General features: G+C 43.8%; 1 protein-coding gene across 3 annotated transcripts; it reads left to right on the top strand.

Moving 5' to 3' along the window:
* Positions 1-589: 589 nt before the first annotated feature.
* Tsen15 (tRNA splicing endonuclease subunit 15) lies at positions 590-16,718 on the top strand. Of its 3 annotated transcripts, XM_042674658.1 has the most exons (5): positions 590-746; positions 2,494-2,575; positions 2,874-3,009; positions 14,741-14,882; positions 15,394-16,718. In XM_042674658.1, exons 1-5 carry the CDS (start codon positions 612-614, stop codon positions 15,412-15,414), a joined length of 516 nt encoding a protein of 171 aa, XP_042530592.1. In that variant the 5' UTR covers positions 590-611; the 3' UTR covers positions 15,415-16,718. The 3 variants fall into 3 exon arrangements, with proteins under 3 accessions (XP_042530592.1, XP_042530591.1, XP_042530593.1); XM_042674657.1 differs by lacking the exon at positions 15,394-16,718 and having other exon boundaries at positions 14,741-15,105; XM_042674659.1 differs by lacking the exons at positions 590-746; positions 15,394-16,718 and adding an exon at positions 1,090-1,282 and having other exon boundaries at positions 14,741-15,105.
* The last annotated feature ends 1,879 nt before the right edge of the window (positions 16,719-18,597 follow it).

Below are 18,597 nucleotides of genomic sequence, written 5' to 3'. Positions count from 1 at the left end.
TTGAACTCAGGGCCTGGGCACGGTCCCAGGTTCTATCACTTAAGCCACGGCTCCACTCCCGGCTTCTCACGCTTCGGATTTCCAGAGCTACTTCTTGCTGGGATTCACCTAATGGCCGCCGAGTCGCCCCTGGGCGCTCCGCCTGTCCCTCCAGGGTCTCCCCATTTCACACGCAGTGACCCCCACCGCGCCCAGCTGCCCACGCGCCCCGCGCTGGCCCCGGGCCGGCAGGCTCCCGGGGTGGCTCCCGGCGGGCGCTCGGCTCCCGGGGTGGCTCCCGGCGGGTGGCGCCGGCTCCCCCCGGCTGCGGGACCGGGGAGTCCGGGGCCCAGGCCGGGCGAGGGCGAGGCGGACGCGAGCTACCCACGTTCCCCAGAGCAGCCGGGCCGGAGGGGGCTGCGGCCTCTCCTAACCCTTTCACACCCCCGTGCGCTCAAGACGCGAGCACCGCGGAGTGCAAAGGCCTAGAGAACGTTCTGGAAGGAGCGGCTGGTGGGGGCGTCCCGGGCAAACCCGCGGCGACGGCGGCCGCGGCGGCGGAAGAGCGGCACGGCGGCGCGCGCGCCCGGCTTCCGGCCGGGTCCGGGTCGCGGGGCTCCGCGCGGGCCAGCATGGAGGAGCAGGTCGGTTCCGAGCCGGCTCCTGGTGGCGGTGGTGGCGCGGAGCCTGGAGGCGGTGGCGGGGGTGGCGACGGCGGCGCTCCCCCGTGGGCCCCCGAGGACGCCTGGATGGCCACGCACCCTAAGGTCAGCGGCGGGAGGCGAGGGCGGCCCCGGCCCCTTTCTCAGGCGGAACTCGCGGGCCGCGGTCCCCCTGCGACCCGCGGACGCGCGGCGGTGCGCACCGACCTCCGCCGACGGTGCGCGCCACCCGCGGCGGCGGGGTTGACCCCGAACTCCTCTCTCCACACGGACACCCCAAAGCCGAACACCCCGCTTGCTTCTGTTTTGTTACCCAGGCAGAGCAAAGCCGCGGCGGTGTGTGGTCGTGGGCCGGGCCTCCGAGTCCGTGAGGAGCCAAGCCTCAGCCCGGGCTCGGCGTGCGCCTCGTCCCGCGCCGGTGCAGTGGGTTCCTGCCCAAGGCGGGGTGTGTTTTCCCCAGTAGCAGGCAGCTAGCCCCGACCCTGCTGCTGCTTGGGAAATGGCCACCGGCAGTGAGTTGGTGCTGAGTTGTAGAGGTGATGGGATCTGTCAGGAATCTCAGGGACCAGACCAGAGCATTGATAAAACGGCACTCCCCCTTACCCAAAAGAACAAAAAACCTTGAAAAAATGGAGTCCAGAGTGAGTTTCTTTTTCAGCTTCTTTTGCTTGATTTTTGTCTCCCTGCGGTCTCCCTTTCAGACCTCTAAAAAAGAAACAATAGCATGGAAATGTTATTTAGAGCCTTAGGAAGAAAATACCAGCCAAGGGCTTGTGGCCTTTAATCCATCCTAGCTACTCAGGCGTCTGAGATCTGAGGATTTGCTTTCAAAGCCACCTTTTCGGGAAAGTATGTGACTCTACCAGCAATTAATCATCTAAAAGCTGTAAATTGGAGCTGTGGCTCAAGTGGTAGTATGCTTGCCTTGAACAAAAAAGTGCAGAGACAGTGCCCAGGCTCTGAGTTCAAGTCTCAGAACTGGTACAAAAATTACCTAAAGAAAAAAACAAAAAAACTTTTAAGATAAAAAGAAATAATGGATGAGTTTCCATTACTCAGTAAGATCATATCAGTAGACCTAGTGAAATGGCATCTGATGTATCATACAGAAGTTATGCTGTTCTATAATTCACATTTTTAGTTTACACACAAAGACCTTGCAGCCTGGCACAATATTAGCATTATTTTTCAAACACATTTTCTGACTGGAGTAGACAACTCAGCTTGGCTCTCAGGCACTGGTACCTTTGCTACGAAGCTGATGGAGAAAGGTGACTTCAGAGCTCCATGTAGATATCAGAGATCATCCTATTAACCCTCTGTATCCATCCAGTCACTGATATATCTGGAAGCCTCAGTAGTTTTCTTCTTTAAAATGCAACAAGGACATAATTGCCTATACTCATGAGTGAGTGACACTAGGTAGGAATGGTATTTTAGCAGGCTCTCTCTACATGCAACTAAGAAACTGGGGAAGTAGAAGCTCTTTACTAACATGTCCCAACAAAAATACAATTAAAATTTGTCTTCTCTGTGGATGAATTTCTTTATAGGCAAATACTACAGAGATGCACATTCTTGAGTTCTGGTATTAGTAGTGGGGAGAAGGTCCTAGAGCCATTCTATTATGGATCCTAGAGGGAAGACTATGTATGTGCTTTTTTTCTAACAATTACAGATTTGCTTACAAAGATTGGATCTTATATTGTCTTGTTTCTTCCACTATATCAGGAAGATTTTTTAAATTATCCTAATGTTGATATACGAATATGTGTGCATTCAGTGAATACTTCACTGAAAAATACTGAAAGATTCTTCTTTTCCTATTTGACAATTACGTTTTTATTTTCAGTACTTAGAAATGATGGAATTAGACATAGGAGATGCCACTCAAGTTTATATTTCATTCTTGGTTTACCTGGATCTCATGGAGAGTAAGTTCTTTGTTTATGTTGTTTGGTTATTGGGGCCATGCTGGGGACTTGGGAATTGGGATGGAATATAGCATTGTTGACATATAATAAGCAACCATTTTTTGCATTTGTTATTAATTTTGCCAATTAATTATTCTTCATTCCTTTACATTAGGAATAATTATATAGCAGAAAAGGCTAGAAAAGTAAAGAGAGAAGATAATATTTATGAGTGATATTTGCTCAGCTAAGTTTGGGTAGAGCTTGCATTGTTTGCTTTTAACAATCAAGTATTGTCCATTCGATGACTCTGTTTTAGGTAAAAGTTGGCATGAAGTGAATTGTGTGGGATTACCAGAACTGCAGCTCATCTGCCTAGTCGGTACTGAGATAGAAGGGGAAGGGTTACAGACGGTGGTGCCTACTCCAGTCTCGGCTTCTCTCAGCCATCACAGGTGAGTGGATGGTTTTTGGTCTAATTGCTCTAGTGGATGAATTTAGTTTAGCAGGTCCTTTGGGGAGTAGGAAACATACTCTTGGTAAGGAGGCGAGATTTTTGACGTGGGCACTCTCTCTCTTCCTTGCTCTGAGGGAAGCCAGCTGCCATGTGAGCTAACTACAGAAAGTAGAGACGACAAAGTGAGTCCTGATGGAGCAAGGGTGTTGAAATATGGGGCGGGGGAGGGGGTTAAAGAGCGTCCTTAAAGAGTGTAGTATTCAGCTGGAAGCCACCTGGAGTTAGGCTATAGGACACATAAAATCTAGGTTCTCTTGGGTGAGCATAACCATGGAGTTAGAGGGCAGAGCACTGGAATTCTGGCATGAATAGCTTTGGGGAATACCTGGTTTTCCTTTGCATAGCCTTGCATAGAAAAGGTCATTGAGATGTGTTCTGAAAATATGTGCGTTGTGAAAAGGTAACTCACCAGGAATAGAAATCTTTTTTACTGAAGACAGCAAACAATTTTTATTCAGTAATAAGGCATCTATAAAATAAATGTGTTCTCTGTTCACTTTTTAAGTGTCGATTTGGGGATAATGTTCCTTGGGAGGTTTTGTTTTAACTTAGTATGTGTTAGTGGCTCCTGTATGTTTGGCTAAGTGCTGGGAGAACATGCTGACCAAGCCATAGTCACAAGAGCACTATCCCAGATTGCGTGTTAGCCTAGAAAATAAAATTTCTTTCTTGGTAATTGTTGGATGGGATCTAGTAAGAATGGAATTATCCTTTCTTACGTGTTGGGACTGTCTCCACTAACTTTCTTACTTGAATAACAGTGGAGACCTGACAAGCACTTTACAGTGATATGGACAGTGTTGTACATGTCTGGATCACACTAAGCTCAGGAAGAGTCTCCTGAAGGTAGTGAGACTGCGTTCTCACAGGACAGCTGCAGGTAGTTAAGTATGGCCACCTGTCTAGCCTACTGTATGGCCAGAGAAGGCACTCACTAATACTGCCTTAAGGAAGAGAATACAAGTAAATGAACAGAACTAGAAAGAGAAGTGAGGATGAAGTGAGGGGGGATGGTTTTCGGGTTAGGAAGCCATTGCTGTTTTCACTTGTTTTGCAGTTGCAGACAGCTGTTTAGTAGCAATGTTTTAAGTGTTTCTTGGTACTCATGCATGTGAGCTTCCTTGAGTGGAAGCCTAGAGATGGAATGCCTGGGACCCGTGGCATTTATATCTACATCTTTACTGCTTGTTGCTGAGGTGTTCCTTTTAAAATTGTTACAGTTTATACAGGCAGTGCTTAACATTTTCATGGAATAGGAAAGGAGATATCCCATATATGTGACTGTCAGGAATTCTCAATGTGGTAGCTCTTTTCTTTGCAGTCCAGCTGACTGTGGAGGTGGCTATAAGAGGATTGGGGTTCAAGGCCAAATCAGGTGAAAGAAGATAGAAGTTAGCAAGACCCTATCTCAATAAAAACAAGAGAGGAATACAGGTACACTCCTGTAAGCTCAGCTTCTTGGAAGATATAGGTGGTAAGATGGTCATGGTCAGGCCCATCCAGATACAAAGTGCAAGACCCTCTCTAAAGCAATAAAGCAAAAAAGGGCTGAAGTCATGGCTCAAGTGGTAAGGTAACTTGCTGAGCAAGCGCAAGGCCATGGGTTCAAACCTTAATATTGCCACCACCAACCAAAAAGCATACAGATTAATTCCGATTATATAACCAGTTTTCTGTGACTAAATTAAGAAAGAAGCAATCTAGTGGAAAGAACAGGCAAAGACTATGAACAGGCAATTCACAGAAAAGGAATTCAAATACACCAACATTATTTACATTATTTGTCATGAAGCTCATACAAATCTGCAGCGTGCCAGTCTTAACCTGTCTTAACATGTCTTAACTTGACAGGAGCCTTTGAAGTTTCGTATTCTTACTGTTTGGCAGAAAGAAGGTACTTTATTTATGGGGAATCTTTGGATAGTACATAGCTAGCACATACGATGTTGGAACAGATCAGCCTCTGAAAAAAGATGTCGTCACCAGGGCTCCAGGCGTGGCAGACAGTAGGGGGCAGGTTGAGACCCGTAAGGGCCTCTGAGTGTCCTGTTCCACTGCACCATCCTGTCTACCTCACTCCCAGAGCTGAGACGAAAATACGCTTGATTGGTATCCCTATGTTTCCAGATTTTAAAAACATATATGTTGTTAAAAGTTCTTATCGTCTCTCTCAGAGCTATTCCTACATTACTGTTGTTTTTAAAATCTGTTGTGAAACAAAGCCAGGCACAGAAAACTACACAATTACAAGGAGTGGCATGTGAACGAGACTGTTTGTTATGTATTATCGAGAGTATTAGCGTTATATTAACAAGTGTCCTATCTACTTGTTAGAAGCTTGTTACTTGCTGCCTACACCATGACACACCGCTGTGGAGCACTCTCCTGAGCTATGCTGCTTATCTTCTTGAACATGGGGAGTGAGTTGTTGGGTTTTTGTTGTTGTTGTTCTTTTGTTTTGCTTTTTTTTTTTTCTTCCGGTGATGGTCTTAGGGCTTGACCTCAGGGCTTCCGCACTATCCCTGAGCTCTTTTGCTCAGGGTTAGTGCTCTACCATTGGAGCGACAGCTCCACTTCTGGCATTTTTGTTGGATAATTGGAGATAAGAGTCTCATGGACTTTTCTGCCTGCGATGGCTTTGCACTGCAGTGTTTTTAATGCTCTGTGTTCCTTGAGAATACTTGAGACAGCATACTTATTAATGGGGAAGCTGAGTAGCGCACAGTATCCAAGAGTGAGAGGAGATGGCTGTGCTGGAAATGTAGTTGCATTCTATTCATGGAGAGCATGGAGTCCTGCCAGCCTTTATTGATGCTTCCAAATTCTAGGGTATGTTATTTGTGAATCTGGGCTGAACTATCACTTATATTAACCACAACTTAGTTATAAAAAGTTTCCCTCATGAAGACCAGTCACCCTACTTTCACCTAAAGCCATTTCAGTGGCTGTGGGCTGTCTGTCACACGAGTGGCAGCCTGGCCCCTGGATCTGCATGGCTCATTCTTTCCGTGACTTGTTTTACAACTCTTCTGTGGCATGCGCCCACTCCTTATAAGGCGCTCACTCTAAGCAGTGTTTAATGTAACAGTGTCTCTATCTCCATGTGCTTTAGGAATGTCAAAACAGTTTTTCTGTCCGTGTCACATGGCTTTTCCCAAGCTGTGGATTTGTTTAGTTTCTGGCACAAGTACAGACAGATCCTGTTACAGGGTGAATGTGTATTTGAATGCCGTGACTATGTATGATCACAGTTAAAACAATTCGTCATATTTTTCAAGTCTCAGGTGGTCTTGTATACACTAGTCCTGGAAATATTGATTTAATGCTAATTGCCTGTCTCTAGAGGGAGAATAAAATTGGCAAAGTACCCATTTCTGATTGTTGATGGGAATATTATGGAGTATAAGGTGATTAGTTGCTAGGGTTTCCTGAGGGCAATGGCACATCTTTTTTCCCCCTTCAACTAAAAACATTTACTAAAGCTAATATAAATAATTTTTAGTATGCAGTATATGTGTCTGGATGGTAAATCCTGTGGAAAGCACCTTGGACTATTTTCTACCTAAGGCAATCTGAGAAGCCCATGAATAACCTTGACAAATGCTGCTGGAGGTAAAACACGTTTCCCCAGATACAACAGTCACATGAAATCAGAGTCACAGGTTGCAGAGGCCAGAGGAAACACATCATAAACAACATACGTAGTTTATGTTCAGATAGCTTCTCTTTGGGCCAGCCTGCTGTTGCTATTTGTGGAGTATTACAGTAAGAGAGACCTGTTACACCAAAGTTAGGAAAGTAGTGTGACAGATTGCTAATGTGGAATTAGTGTTGCAGGTAGCTATTAATGTGACAGGATCTTAAATGACTTACACTATGATCCATCTTATGAGTGAAAGCAATTTTATTTTTGATTTCTGGCTCCCAGTGGTTCCCCTCCCCCCATGGCCACATGCCACCTCTCTGTTCCAGTGTCAGCAGGGCCTGCAGTGAGAGCTGACATACTTTAAGCTTATCTTTGCTTGTGTGTATGTGTGAAAACTCGTGAAATGAAGTGTGTTACACAGTTATAACATCTAGAAATGGCTACGATTTTATTTTAAATGGTCTATGCATCTCCTTGGTCACAAAGGATGGTAGTTCTTTCCTTTGTGATTGCTGTTTCTAACCAGGGTAAAGAGTACATGCTCTGAACACGAATGCATTTATGCATGCACTCATGCACACATGCACACAGTGCACACATACATATGCTTGTGCACACATACACACATTTGTGGTATGTATTTTGCTTTATGGTGATTGGTAACCTTTTCAAACATTTTATCTGTGAAAGTTATTCCAGGTGTTCTCTTTCTGGATTTGGCTTCCCATCTGAGTATTTTTCATCAAATCAGGAGAAAACTCCATCATCTTTATACCAAATTGCTTTTCTGTTAGATATCATAAAAGCTAAAAACTTTAAGAGTTTTTTTTAGTTGGTACAGTCGAGACCCTTGACAAGATTACAATTTCATAAATTTTGACTGGACATGGTGGCTCACTCCTGTAATTCAGCCTACTTTGGAGGTGGAGAATAGAAGGATTATGGTTTGGAGACAACTTGGGCAAAATGTTACCAAGACTTTATCTTAAAAAAATAAGCTTGGTGGGGTTGGAGATGTGGCTTAATTGATAGAGTACTAGCCAGTGAGTGAAAGCATTAGGTACTGAGTTCAAGTCCTGGTCATGTACCTAAAAAAAAAAGCTTGGCGCGGGAGAATATATACATAGTCCCAGCTACATGAACTGGGAGGCCAGAGGTAGGAGGAACACAGTCCAGGCTAGCCTGGGCAAAAATGCAAGACTGTCTCTAAATAACTTTATATTAAAAAGGTCTGAAGTTATGATTCAAATGGTAGAGTGCAAACACAAGGCCCCAAGTTTAAGCCCCAGTACTGTCCAACCTCCCTTCCCCCCCCCCAAACCCCAACAACATAAAGAGATCAGTAAAAGAAAGTTATTCCTCAAGTGAAGTGAAACCACTGAAGACACATGGGTAGGCCTCCTGGCTGGTGATTATCTTAATGCAACACTTACCTTACCAAGGCTTATTGCGTTCTGCCCATCACAGTGCTGACACTTTCCCACCTTCCAGCGAGGGAGTGTGCGCCCATTCTTCATGACAGTTAATTTCTCCACAACTTTTAAAGGGGAAAAAAGCCTCCTGTTTTTTTCTTTTTTTTTTCTTTTTGTTGGTCATGGAGCTTGAACTCTGGGCCTGAGTGCTGTCCCTCAGCTCTTCAGCTCAAGGGGAGCACTTTACCACAGCACCACCTCTGGTTTTCTGGTGGTTTATTGGAGATAAGAGTTTCACGGACTTTCTTGCCTGGGCTGGCTTTGAACTGAGATCCTCAGATCTCAGCCTCTTGAGTAGCTAGGATTACAGGCATGAGCCACCGGCACCCTGCTACCTCCTACTTTTCTTATGTTTAGAAACCTTTTAATTGTCTGTGCTGTTCCAGTACCTTCCACAGTCATCACACATAATAGAAATGGACCAGTTATTCATTGCAGCATCAATGGCATTGGTGTTTCATGAGGAGAAGAAAAAGACTTGATATTTTGAAACACTTGGCTATTTAGGAAAATTAAAATTTTTTTTGTTGTTGTGGAACCTGAATTCTGGGCCTGGGTGCTGTCCTTTAGTTCTTCAGCTCAAGGCTAGTGCCTTACCACTTGAGCCACAGCACCACTTCCAGCTTTTTTCTGCTTATGTGGTGCTGAGGAATCGAACCCAGGGCCTCATGCATGAAAGGCAAGCACTCTACCACTGAACCAACTTCCCAGCCTGAAAATTAAAATTTTAATGGCTATTTGTAAACTAAAATATCAGTAAAATATTACAAATACTATAATTATGCTTCTCTTTAAGCAGTAAATATAACAAATATAAATTGAAATGAATATAATTATAGACCATCTGGAGGCAAAATTGGAGGATGTTCTGGCTTGGGGAGAAGATAAAAAGGTACACTGCAGATTGCACTATCATTTTGTAGATTGCTCTTTTTAGATGCATGGGCTTGAAGGGTACAAAACACCACACAGGTCTTGGCCATCCGATGCTCCATCCATCTGATAACTGAGATGGACAGCCATTATGTCCAGTGTATTAGAGGTAATGAAATACACACAGGAGGGCCGAGGAAGACTTCGGGAGGGACTTTATCCATGCTAGTACAGGAGATGGGGGCTGGGGAAGCTGCGTGGAGTTACCAGATGTCTGAAATCTGCAAGGGCCTTGAACACAGCACAGCCATGGAAAAGGAGGTTCCTGCAGAAGTACTCACAAGAGTTAAGTGTGCAGGGCAGAAGGAGCATGAAATTTCAATGGGTTTGTTGTGACAGCGATAGGAGTGGCTGCCACTCATGATAAGAAAGCTCTGTGCGTGCGTGTGTGTGTGTGCGTGTGTGTGTGTGTGTGCGTGTGTGTGTGTGTGTGTATGTGTGTGTGTGTGTGCGTGTGCGTGTGTGTACGTGTGTGTGTGTGCGTGTGTGTGCGTGTGTGTGTGTGTGGATGGATGGGTGGCTGGGTGTGAGTGTGTGTGTGTGCGTGCGTGTGTGTGTGCGTGCGGGTGTGTGTGTGCATGTGGGTGGGTGGGTGGGTGGGTGTGAGTGTGTGTGTGCGTGTGTGTGGATGGGTGGGTGGGTGGGTGTGAGTGTGTGTGTGTGTGTGCGTGCGTGTGTGTGTGCGTGTGTGTGTGTGCGTGTGTGTGCGTGTGTGTGTGTATGCGTGTGTGTGCGTGTGTGTGCGTGTGTGTGTGTGCGTGTGTGTGTGGATGGATGGGTGTGTGTGTGTGTGTGTGTGTGCGTGTGTGTGCGTGCGTGTGCGTGTGTGCGTGCGTGTGTGTGTGGATGGATGGGTGTGTGTGCGTGTGTGCGTGTGTGTGCGTGTGTGCGTGTGTGTGCGTGCGTGTGCGTGTGTGTGTGTGTGCGTGTGTGTGGATGGATGGGTGTGTGTGTGTGTGTGCGTGCGTGTGTGTGTGTGCGTGTGTGTGTGTGCGTGTGTGCGTGTGTGCGTGTGCGTGTGTGTATGTGTGTGTGTGTGGATGGATGTGTGTGTGTGTGCGTGTGTGTGTGCGTGTGTGTGTGTGGATGGGTGTGTGTGTGTGCGTGCGTGTGTGTGTGCGTGCGTGTGTGTGTGGATGGATGGGTGTGTGTGCGTGTGTGTGTGTGTATGTGTGTGTGTGTATGGATGGGTGTGTGTGCGTGTGTGTGTGTGCGTGTGTGCGTGTGTGTGTGCGTGTGTGTGTGCATGTGTGTGTCTGTGTGTGCGTGTGTGTGTGTGCGTGTGTGTGTGTGCGTGTGTGTGTGTGTGTGCGTGTGTGTGTGTGTATGGATGGGTGGGTGGGTGTGAGTGTGAGGGAGAAAGACAGACAGAGGGGCAGATAGAATATGAATGGACATGTACTGTACCAAATGCGGATGACTACAATTTGTATCTGCATGTGAGATCTCCTGTGAACATTAGACTCATTTAACCTCACTGTGATCTGAAGCATCTGAAGTTAGCATGTCCAAAAGGGACTCTTGCTTTCCCTGCACCTCTTCCTGGTGTGGGTTTTCCTGACTATCACTCTTGAAGGGACTCTATGCAGTAGTTTAAAGTAGTGTGCACCTGCTTGTCTAAAACTGACTTAGATACAGGCTGAGCATGTGGGACAAGCTTCCATTCCTGGGAAGCTCGTTGGAACTGATCATTTTTCACCTATGCTGGACAGTGTCTGTTTCAAACCCTCTGTGGCCCGGTGACTGATTTTATGTGAGTGCTGTACCTGCAGAAATGTGCTTCCACAAGCATCTCTCAGGGTTGTTTATAGACTCCTTTCAGTCCCTTGTTGGGTCTTCGTCCGTCCCACGAGAGACAGACGGGGTCCGAGGAAAGGTAAGTGTGGCGCTCGCCCGTTCCCCAGCCTCCCTCAGCCCGGGAGACAATCAGACACAGCAGCGAGCCAAATCCAGCAGGTAGAAAACTCGTTTATTAACAGAGAGCAGCCCTTTTTAAAGCCAAAAAGGGCGGGTGGCATGGCAAGGGAGGAAGAGGAACCAATCACTGTCAAGTTCACACCCTATCATGCACCTGAGCCTTCACGGGCTGGTTAGGCACTGATTGGAAGATCAATTGGGCTCTGCCCACCCTACTCTCTCCCAGCGCCATCTTTGCTGCCCATGTGCTCTACAGTCCCTTAGGCAGAAAACAGTCTAACGTGCTTTCCATAGGGATGGACTGCCCACACACATACACTGATAGGTATTTTATAACACAAAGTAAAAGTATTTTCAGGTTGTTGGTTTTTTTTTCAGTCATGGGGCTGAACTCTGGGCCTAGGCGCTGTCCCTCAGCTCTTTAGCTCAAGGCTGCTCTATCACTTGAACCACAGCACCACTTCTGGTTTTCTGAGTGGTTTATTGGAGATAAGAGTCTCACGGACTTTCCTGCCTGGGCTGGCTTTGAACCGTGATCCTCAGATCTCAGACTCTTGAGTAGCTAAGATTTTTAGTTTTTAATTTAAAAAATTTGGGAAGGATATTGGGGTTTGAACTCAAGGCCTTATTCTTGGTAAGTAGGTACTACTTAAGCCATGCTGCCAGTTCTTTTTGCTTTTGTAATTTAAATGAGGTCTCCTGTTTATTACCAGGTCAGTCTGGATTGTACTTCTCCTATTTACACTAACTTTAGCAGGGATGACAAAATACACCACTGTGGCTGGCTTTTTATTGGTTGAGTTGGGGGGGTCTCATAAACTTTTTGCCTAGACTGGCCTTGAACAATGATCCTCTAGATCTCAATCTTCTGAGTAGCTAGGATTATAGATGTGAGCCATCTCGAAAGTATTTTAGATAAGAGAAAGCAAATCTCTCCTATAAAAACAACACTAGATCTAATCACCTCACATTCTGTTTTTTTTTTTTTTTCTTCAGTCAGTCATAGGGCTTGATCTCAACACCTAGCACTGTCCCTGAACTTTTGTGCTAAAGGCTAGTGCTCTACTACTTTGAGCCATAGCTCCACTTCTCATTTTCTGGTGGTTAATTGGGAGTTAAGAGTCTGTCTTAGTGGTGGAACCAAGTTCCTTCTCAGCATTACCAGAAGTATTCTTAGAAGTATTCTTATGGGATTTACTATTATTACTATTATGAATGCCACGTATTTCCTTGCAGGATACCTAATATTATTTCCCTGTTACTGAAAAATATTTCCATTCCCTGCAAGTATAATATTTGTTGTAAGTTTATTATTTGAGACTTGAAGTCTTAACAACTGGTGATTTCTTCATGCCCCATCTTGAAGTCTTAACAACTGGTGATTTCTTCGTGCCCCATCTCTAGGGGTGTGTTCTCACCCCCACATCTTGCTGGAGTTGTTGCATGCTGGTGAGCCCCCCAGTTCTGGAAACTTCTTTCAATGGACACAGCAGTGTTTTTGTCTTACCCTTAAAAAACAACCAAGAAAGCAGCAATTTGTTTTAGCAGAATGACTTCTCACTGAGATTGTTGAGCAGATCCCCTTGTGATTTCAGCTGCCTTGCTTTTTTTTTCCCTTTTAAATTAGGAAAGCATTGGTATGATTTCCAAGGAGGCAATCTGTTACCTGAGATAGGCCTTTAATACTGGACCTGTGGGTGGACTTGGCTTCTTCCGCATCTCCAGTTCTAAGTTCAGTTTTCACTGTATGATGGGGTGTCCATTCAGCCATATCATCATGAAGCAAACCAGAGAGCCAGTCCTTTTTATAGATATGGCCACAGCCTGTGTCATTCTGACCACAGCATTTAACTAATTTGACTGAGGACACTAGCAAAATAGCATGAACTTTGTGACTGACTGTATTTTCTTCAGGCTTGTTCTTGAATTGGTTAAGCTTTAGAACTGCTCTTTTTTTCCCCTACTGTGTAAAGCTCATCCATAAAGTTAGAGGAAAGAGAAATCTGCTATGATCATTGAATTTTGTTACTGTCGTCAGCAGCTATGGTGAATATTGATATTTGTTCTTTAGATGAGATTCTTTTCCCTTGAGGTTCAACTCAGTGAAAGATTCAAATTCTTAATAATATATAGGCCTTTTCTCTTGTAGATTTCTGTGATTTCTAAATTGATATTACAAATTTATTGGGAATAATTGAGATTATAATATTCCAGTGACCTTTCTACCATCTTGACATCTTTACACACTTGTAGGATTTATTAAATAAGAACTTCATAACCTAGTGCTTTTTTGACCATTATTGATAATCAATCGGAAAACACAGTCTGCTGACCTAAAGGCATGGTGAACATTTTTATGAGTTAATGTGGTGTTTTGTGAAGGAATCAAAACAGTCTTGAATGGGACAAGTGATGGGTCTACTACAGTAACATATATGAAAAACACTGGAGCTGGGCATTGATGGCTCACACCTGTAATCCTAGCTACTTAGGCGGCTGAGATTTGAGGCTCATAGTTTGAAGCCAGCCTGGTCATGAAAGTTGGTGAGACTCTTATCTTTAATTAAGCACCAAAAGACTGGAAGTGGATTTGTGTCTAAAGCTCAGGAATAGAACCCAGGCTGCGAGTTCAAGCCCTTGGACCAGCACATTTGCATGCACACACACACACACACACACAGACACACATACACATACATACACACACATATACTAGACTGGGAAAGATACTAACAAGAAATTTGAGAGGACTAATGAATGTGCTTAAGTAACAGACGGATAGCTGTTTGTTGCTGTGAAGATTCCTTGGTAGTTTTCCTCACACACATTGCCAAGTAGTAAACATGACCTCACAGATGGGAACTTCCATTCCATGTTGGACAGTGATTTCTCTCAACTCTGGAAACAAAACCTCTTTTACAGCTCTGAGCTTGATTTTCAAACCTTAGGGTTTCCCACATGGGTGTTTTGAGAAAGTCTGAAAAGTCTTTGCTCTATATTAAAGAAGTATGTGAACACATATCATCTGAGAAAAGCAGTGAGTGAGATGGAAATTGCTGTCCAAAATGTCTCTATATGGTCTCAGATTCCCATACAACTTACCTAAGAAACACACACACATATGTGCATTCTTGCTCCTGCACATATGCACAAACACAAGAAAGTATATAAAAGTTTAAGTTTCTTAATAGGTTTTTACTTTCTTGTCTGTATTCTCAGCACAGTCTGAATGTTAGGGCTGCAGATACACTGCATACTGAAGAAGAACTGTGGTGCATGTTGGCAGCAGGAGATTTGGATAAACTAGAATTCTTACAGCTCCCCAGACACTGTTTTCTCTATAGTTTTTGTAGAAAAAAAAAAACAAATACAAGGTGGACAGCCTGTAAAAATTGATCTTTTTTTCTAGTCAGGTACTAGTTTGCCACTTTTGAAGCAGGAAAATGTTTATTTGTACTAAAAGATTCAACTGATAAAGTATGCTGTCTTTTAGCAGGTGATACTAATGCAGTTCCTGATTAGTACCTGTGGTTACTTTATCTGAATCTCTAAATACATTGCTCATAGATGCTGATATGTGAGGCTTCAGGCAGTGTTGTCTTGTTTTGACTGTCATTTCCTCTTTCCAGTGTTTCGTTGCCTTGAACTCATCATTACTTGAGTGGTGGTGGCTCCTACATGCATTATGTTTTTGCTTTCAGGATTAGGGAAATCCTGAAGGCATCTCGAAAACTGCAAGGCGATCCAGATCTGCCTATGTCGTTTACCTTGGCCATAGTGGAGTCTGACTCAACAATAGTCTATTATAAGCTCACGGATGGATTTATGCTGCCAGACCCACAGGTCAGTTTTGAGGTAACTGAGAGTCAACAGTGAACGCAGAGGAAAAGTACGACATGATTCTAAGCTATTTGTACAATGACTGCTCCTTTTGCCACTTGAAAAACGCGACAAAAAAGTATCTATTTTTATACTTCAGAAAACTGGCTATGATTTGGGCAAAGTAACATCTCCCTATTTATTTTTGCAAAAATAATTTTATTCCCTTTCTCTGGAGAATGTCATAGTTTTTTCAGACTATTTCATGAAGTCACCATTCATTTAGTTATGTAGTGAATAAATGAAGTCGAATGTAAAGGCCAATAATAGTTTTAATCTAATGAATGCTTCTTAAGAAAACCTGTTAATTGACATTTTTACAGGTACATTTTAATAAAATAACTATTTCATGCATGATATCTTTACACACTTTGCTGGCATAATTGGGATAATTAAATATCTTTCTGATTTTCCTCTTAAGTTACATTCTTTAGTAGGGAAAAAGTGTATCTTGATCCCTTTTTTTATGTTGCAGAATATTTCCCTTAGAAGATGACATCTTTGCTTGTCAACGCCTTGTGCTCACGAAGGATTGGATTTGAGACTCATCAGCCTGCTCTACCTTGTACTTCAAGATATTCAGGGTTAACATAGCTTGTCCATCTTGTAAGTTTTTTTTGGAAAAAATTCTCTCAGATAAAAGAATTTGTATTGTCAGAAACGTCGAGTAGTTGCTGGAGAGCATTCTGGAGACAGTCTGCATTTGTTATGGCAGGATGTGTGCAAAGAAGAGAATCCGTGTGCCGCTTCTGTCATCACATGCATAGCTGCCGCCGTGAACTTGTTGAAGTCGCCCCTCTTTCCCTTCTTCAGCCCTTTAGTGCCTTTTAGTCATTTCAGCCAGCGTGGAATGGCACTTACATGGCCTTAGACCCCTGAAGAATTTTACTACTATCTGCTTTCATTCCCAGTAGACACTGAAGGATTCTTTCTGTAGATTCTTTTTTCAGTCGCAATTTCCTCTTCAGTTGACTTTAGGTCAGAACTGAAACTACACTCCTCAGGAGTGTAAGTGTACATGCGTAGAACAGTCAGGACCTCTGACTGCTACCTGCAGGAACACTGGGCCTTTTGTCCCACCATCCTTCTATCATAGCTATACTACTGCATGAGATAGTGTGGAAGAAAGTGTCGGCCCTAAAGACATCTTTATTAACTAGACCTAGTCATTCCACTTTTCTTAATCCTCCAATTATGTTGTACAAAGTATAAAAATTATATGTTCAAATGTTCTCCAGCTAGCATTACTTTTAATATTCCCACTTGTGAGCCACTTAAAAGATTAGGTCAGGAATGTACACACTTTCTTAAAGGGCCAGGCAATAAATGGGCCTTGCAGGTCATACAATCTGTCCTAATTGCCCAACATTGCTGTTTGTAGCATGAAAACCATCCATAGACAATATGTCAACCATGAGTCAGGCTATGTTATAGTAAATTAAAGCTTTATTTACAAATGTGGGCCTTCATTTACCATCCCCTGGTCTAAGCAGTTAATAAACCTGTCTATGGGTAGTACCTTGAATAGTCATTAGAAATGAGTATATATTATGACAAACATGAGAAAATGTTACAGTGAAAACATTACAAACTATGAAACTGTGAGTGAATGTGAACATGGCTGCAAATGACCCCAGCATGTAACAAGAGGATGATAAAGCAAGATTATTACCTGTGGTTATAGTAGCAAGCGTGGCATGGTAAATGAATAGGTGGCTTTCCTTCCCCAGCATTTCAGTTGTTATTTGTATTACTTTTCTAATAAAATGTTACAAAATAAAAAGTGTCCTGAACTCTGTATCCATATTTGTCATTGTCTGGTGAGATTCACAGCTTAAAGCAGCACACACTTAAGATTGCAGTCTGGAGGGTGAGTGACGTAGGCCTAGGTTGGTAATCTGCCTCCAAGCTGTTGACATACCTGGGGAAAGAAAGGTCTGATGGCTCTCTCGTGTGCTGCTAGCAGTCTTCTATTCCTTGCAATGGTCTCTCTTCCCAAAGGTGTGACAGAAAGCCATTCTTGGCTTCTTGCCACACAGGTATTCCCATCATAACTCTACTTTCTCCAAGCCAGCAAGGAGGCATTTTGGGAGGATGCACCTTGTCGTCTAGTGTAATGAATTCATATGTGTCACGTCACCTTTGCCATCTGCCATGGGGCTAGATGCAGGTTGCAGGCCCCACTTACTTTAAAGAACAATAAGGAATGGAAAAGACAAACCTTACGAACATTACAGAGTGGAATACAGCATTTTTTTTCTGTTCTGTAGTTATTCCTAGATCTTTGGATATTTGAATTTCATTTCTGTCCTTGATGAAGGTGTCTACCACTCCTTCAGATTCCCTTTGCTTTCTGGGGAGGCCAGAAGATCCACCTATTTATACCATATGCTCTATGACTCCAATTGCCAATTTGCAGATCTGCACATTCTTTTTTTTTTGAGGGGGGGGGGAGGGTGGTGGTCCGGTCGTGTGGCCTGAACTCTGGGCCTGAGCGCTGTCTCTCAGCTCTTCAGCTCAAGGCTAGCGCTCTACCACTTGAGCCGCAGCACCACTTCCGGCTTTTTTCTTTTTGCTTATGTGTGCTGAGGAATTGAACCCAGGCCCTCATGCATGCAAGGCAAGTGCTCTACCACTGAGCCACCTTACCCCCATGTACATTCTTAAATAGCGTGCGATAGATTTTTAAGCTCCCTCTAGTCCTCTAGGGCTTCTGTGATTCTGTTTGAGGACTTTTATCACAGTGCTGCATAAACAGCTGCTTAATGACTGTCAGATTTCCACATCCAGAAATAGGATGACTACAAGCCTCTGGGTACCAACAAGACCAGAATATCTTGGGGCTGACTGTGAAAGGCCCTTTCTCCAATCTGTAAAGCCAGGATTCAATCTCACTGTACATCTTGGGATGCTTATTCTATTTCAGAATCTTCCCTGTGTACTTGGCCAGTGGTGTTCTGTCCACAGCCAGCCAGATACCTGCTAAAGTGAATAATGGTCCAACACTGTGTAAGTAGAGGCACGCCAGCTGTGTATTTTAGTGAAAAACTAGGCAAAGAGGTTTTGTTAAATTTTGTAGCTGAATACATTTGTCAATCTTACTAAACTATGAGCTTAAACAAGAAGCCATGTCTTTCCCAACACTTTCTGCACTAACTGTCACATAGTAGACTTTCAGTAAATATTTGGAGAACTCATGCATGTTAATTATAGATTTGCCTGATTATACAGTTTTGCCTCAAGACAAGCCAAAATGATCTACTTGAACACCAGAGGGCGCTATGAGATAGCACATTTATAAATTTTAGGAATCTACAATTTGAGATTAACTAGACAAGTGCTCTGAAAATTTGTTTTCAATCTGTGGGAAGTAACATAAATAAAAGCATAATTTAGTTTTATGTGCTGACACCTCTCCTCGTTTTTTATTGTGAAAATACTGTATAGAGGGGTTACAATTACATGGGCAAGATAATGAGTATATTTCTTATGAAGCATTGTTGCCTCCTCCTTTGTTTCCCCTTCCCATCCCTTCCAATCTCCCCCCCCCCCCCCACTTCCCCCTGCTACCGCCTTCCTCCTCCACAAAAGTTGTAAAGTTCGTTTTTTGACATAACGACTTGTACATCTCATTGTTGCAATGGGTCCACCTGTATCCCTATTTAAACGATTTGTTTTT

Source organism: Dipodomys spectabilis, unplaced genomic scaffold (genome assembly GCF_019054845.1).
Source record: "Dipodomys spectabilis isolate Male_0828 unplaced genomic scaffold, ASM1905484v1 ptg000019l, whole genome shotgun sequence".
Lineage (NCBI taxonomy): Eukaryota > Metazoa > Chordata > Mammalia > Rodentia > Heteromyidae > Dipodomys > Dipodomys spectabilis.
Note: the sequence above shows the minus strand (reverse complement) of the source record. Positions and strands in the feature narration are given on the sequence as shown.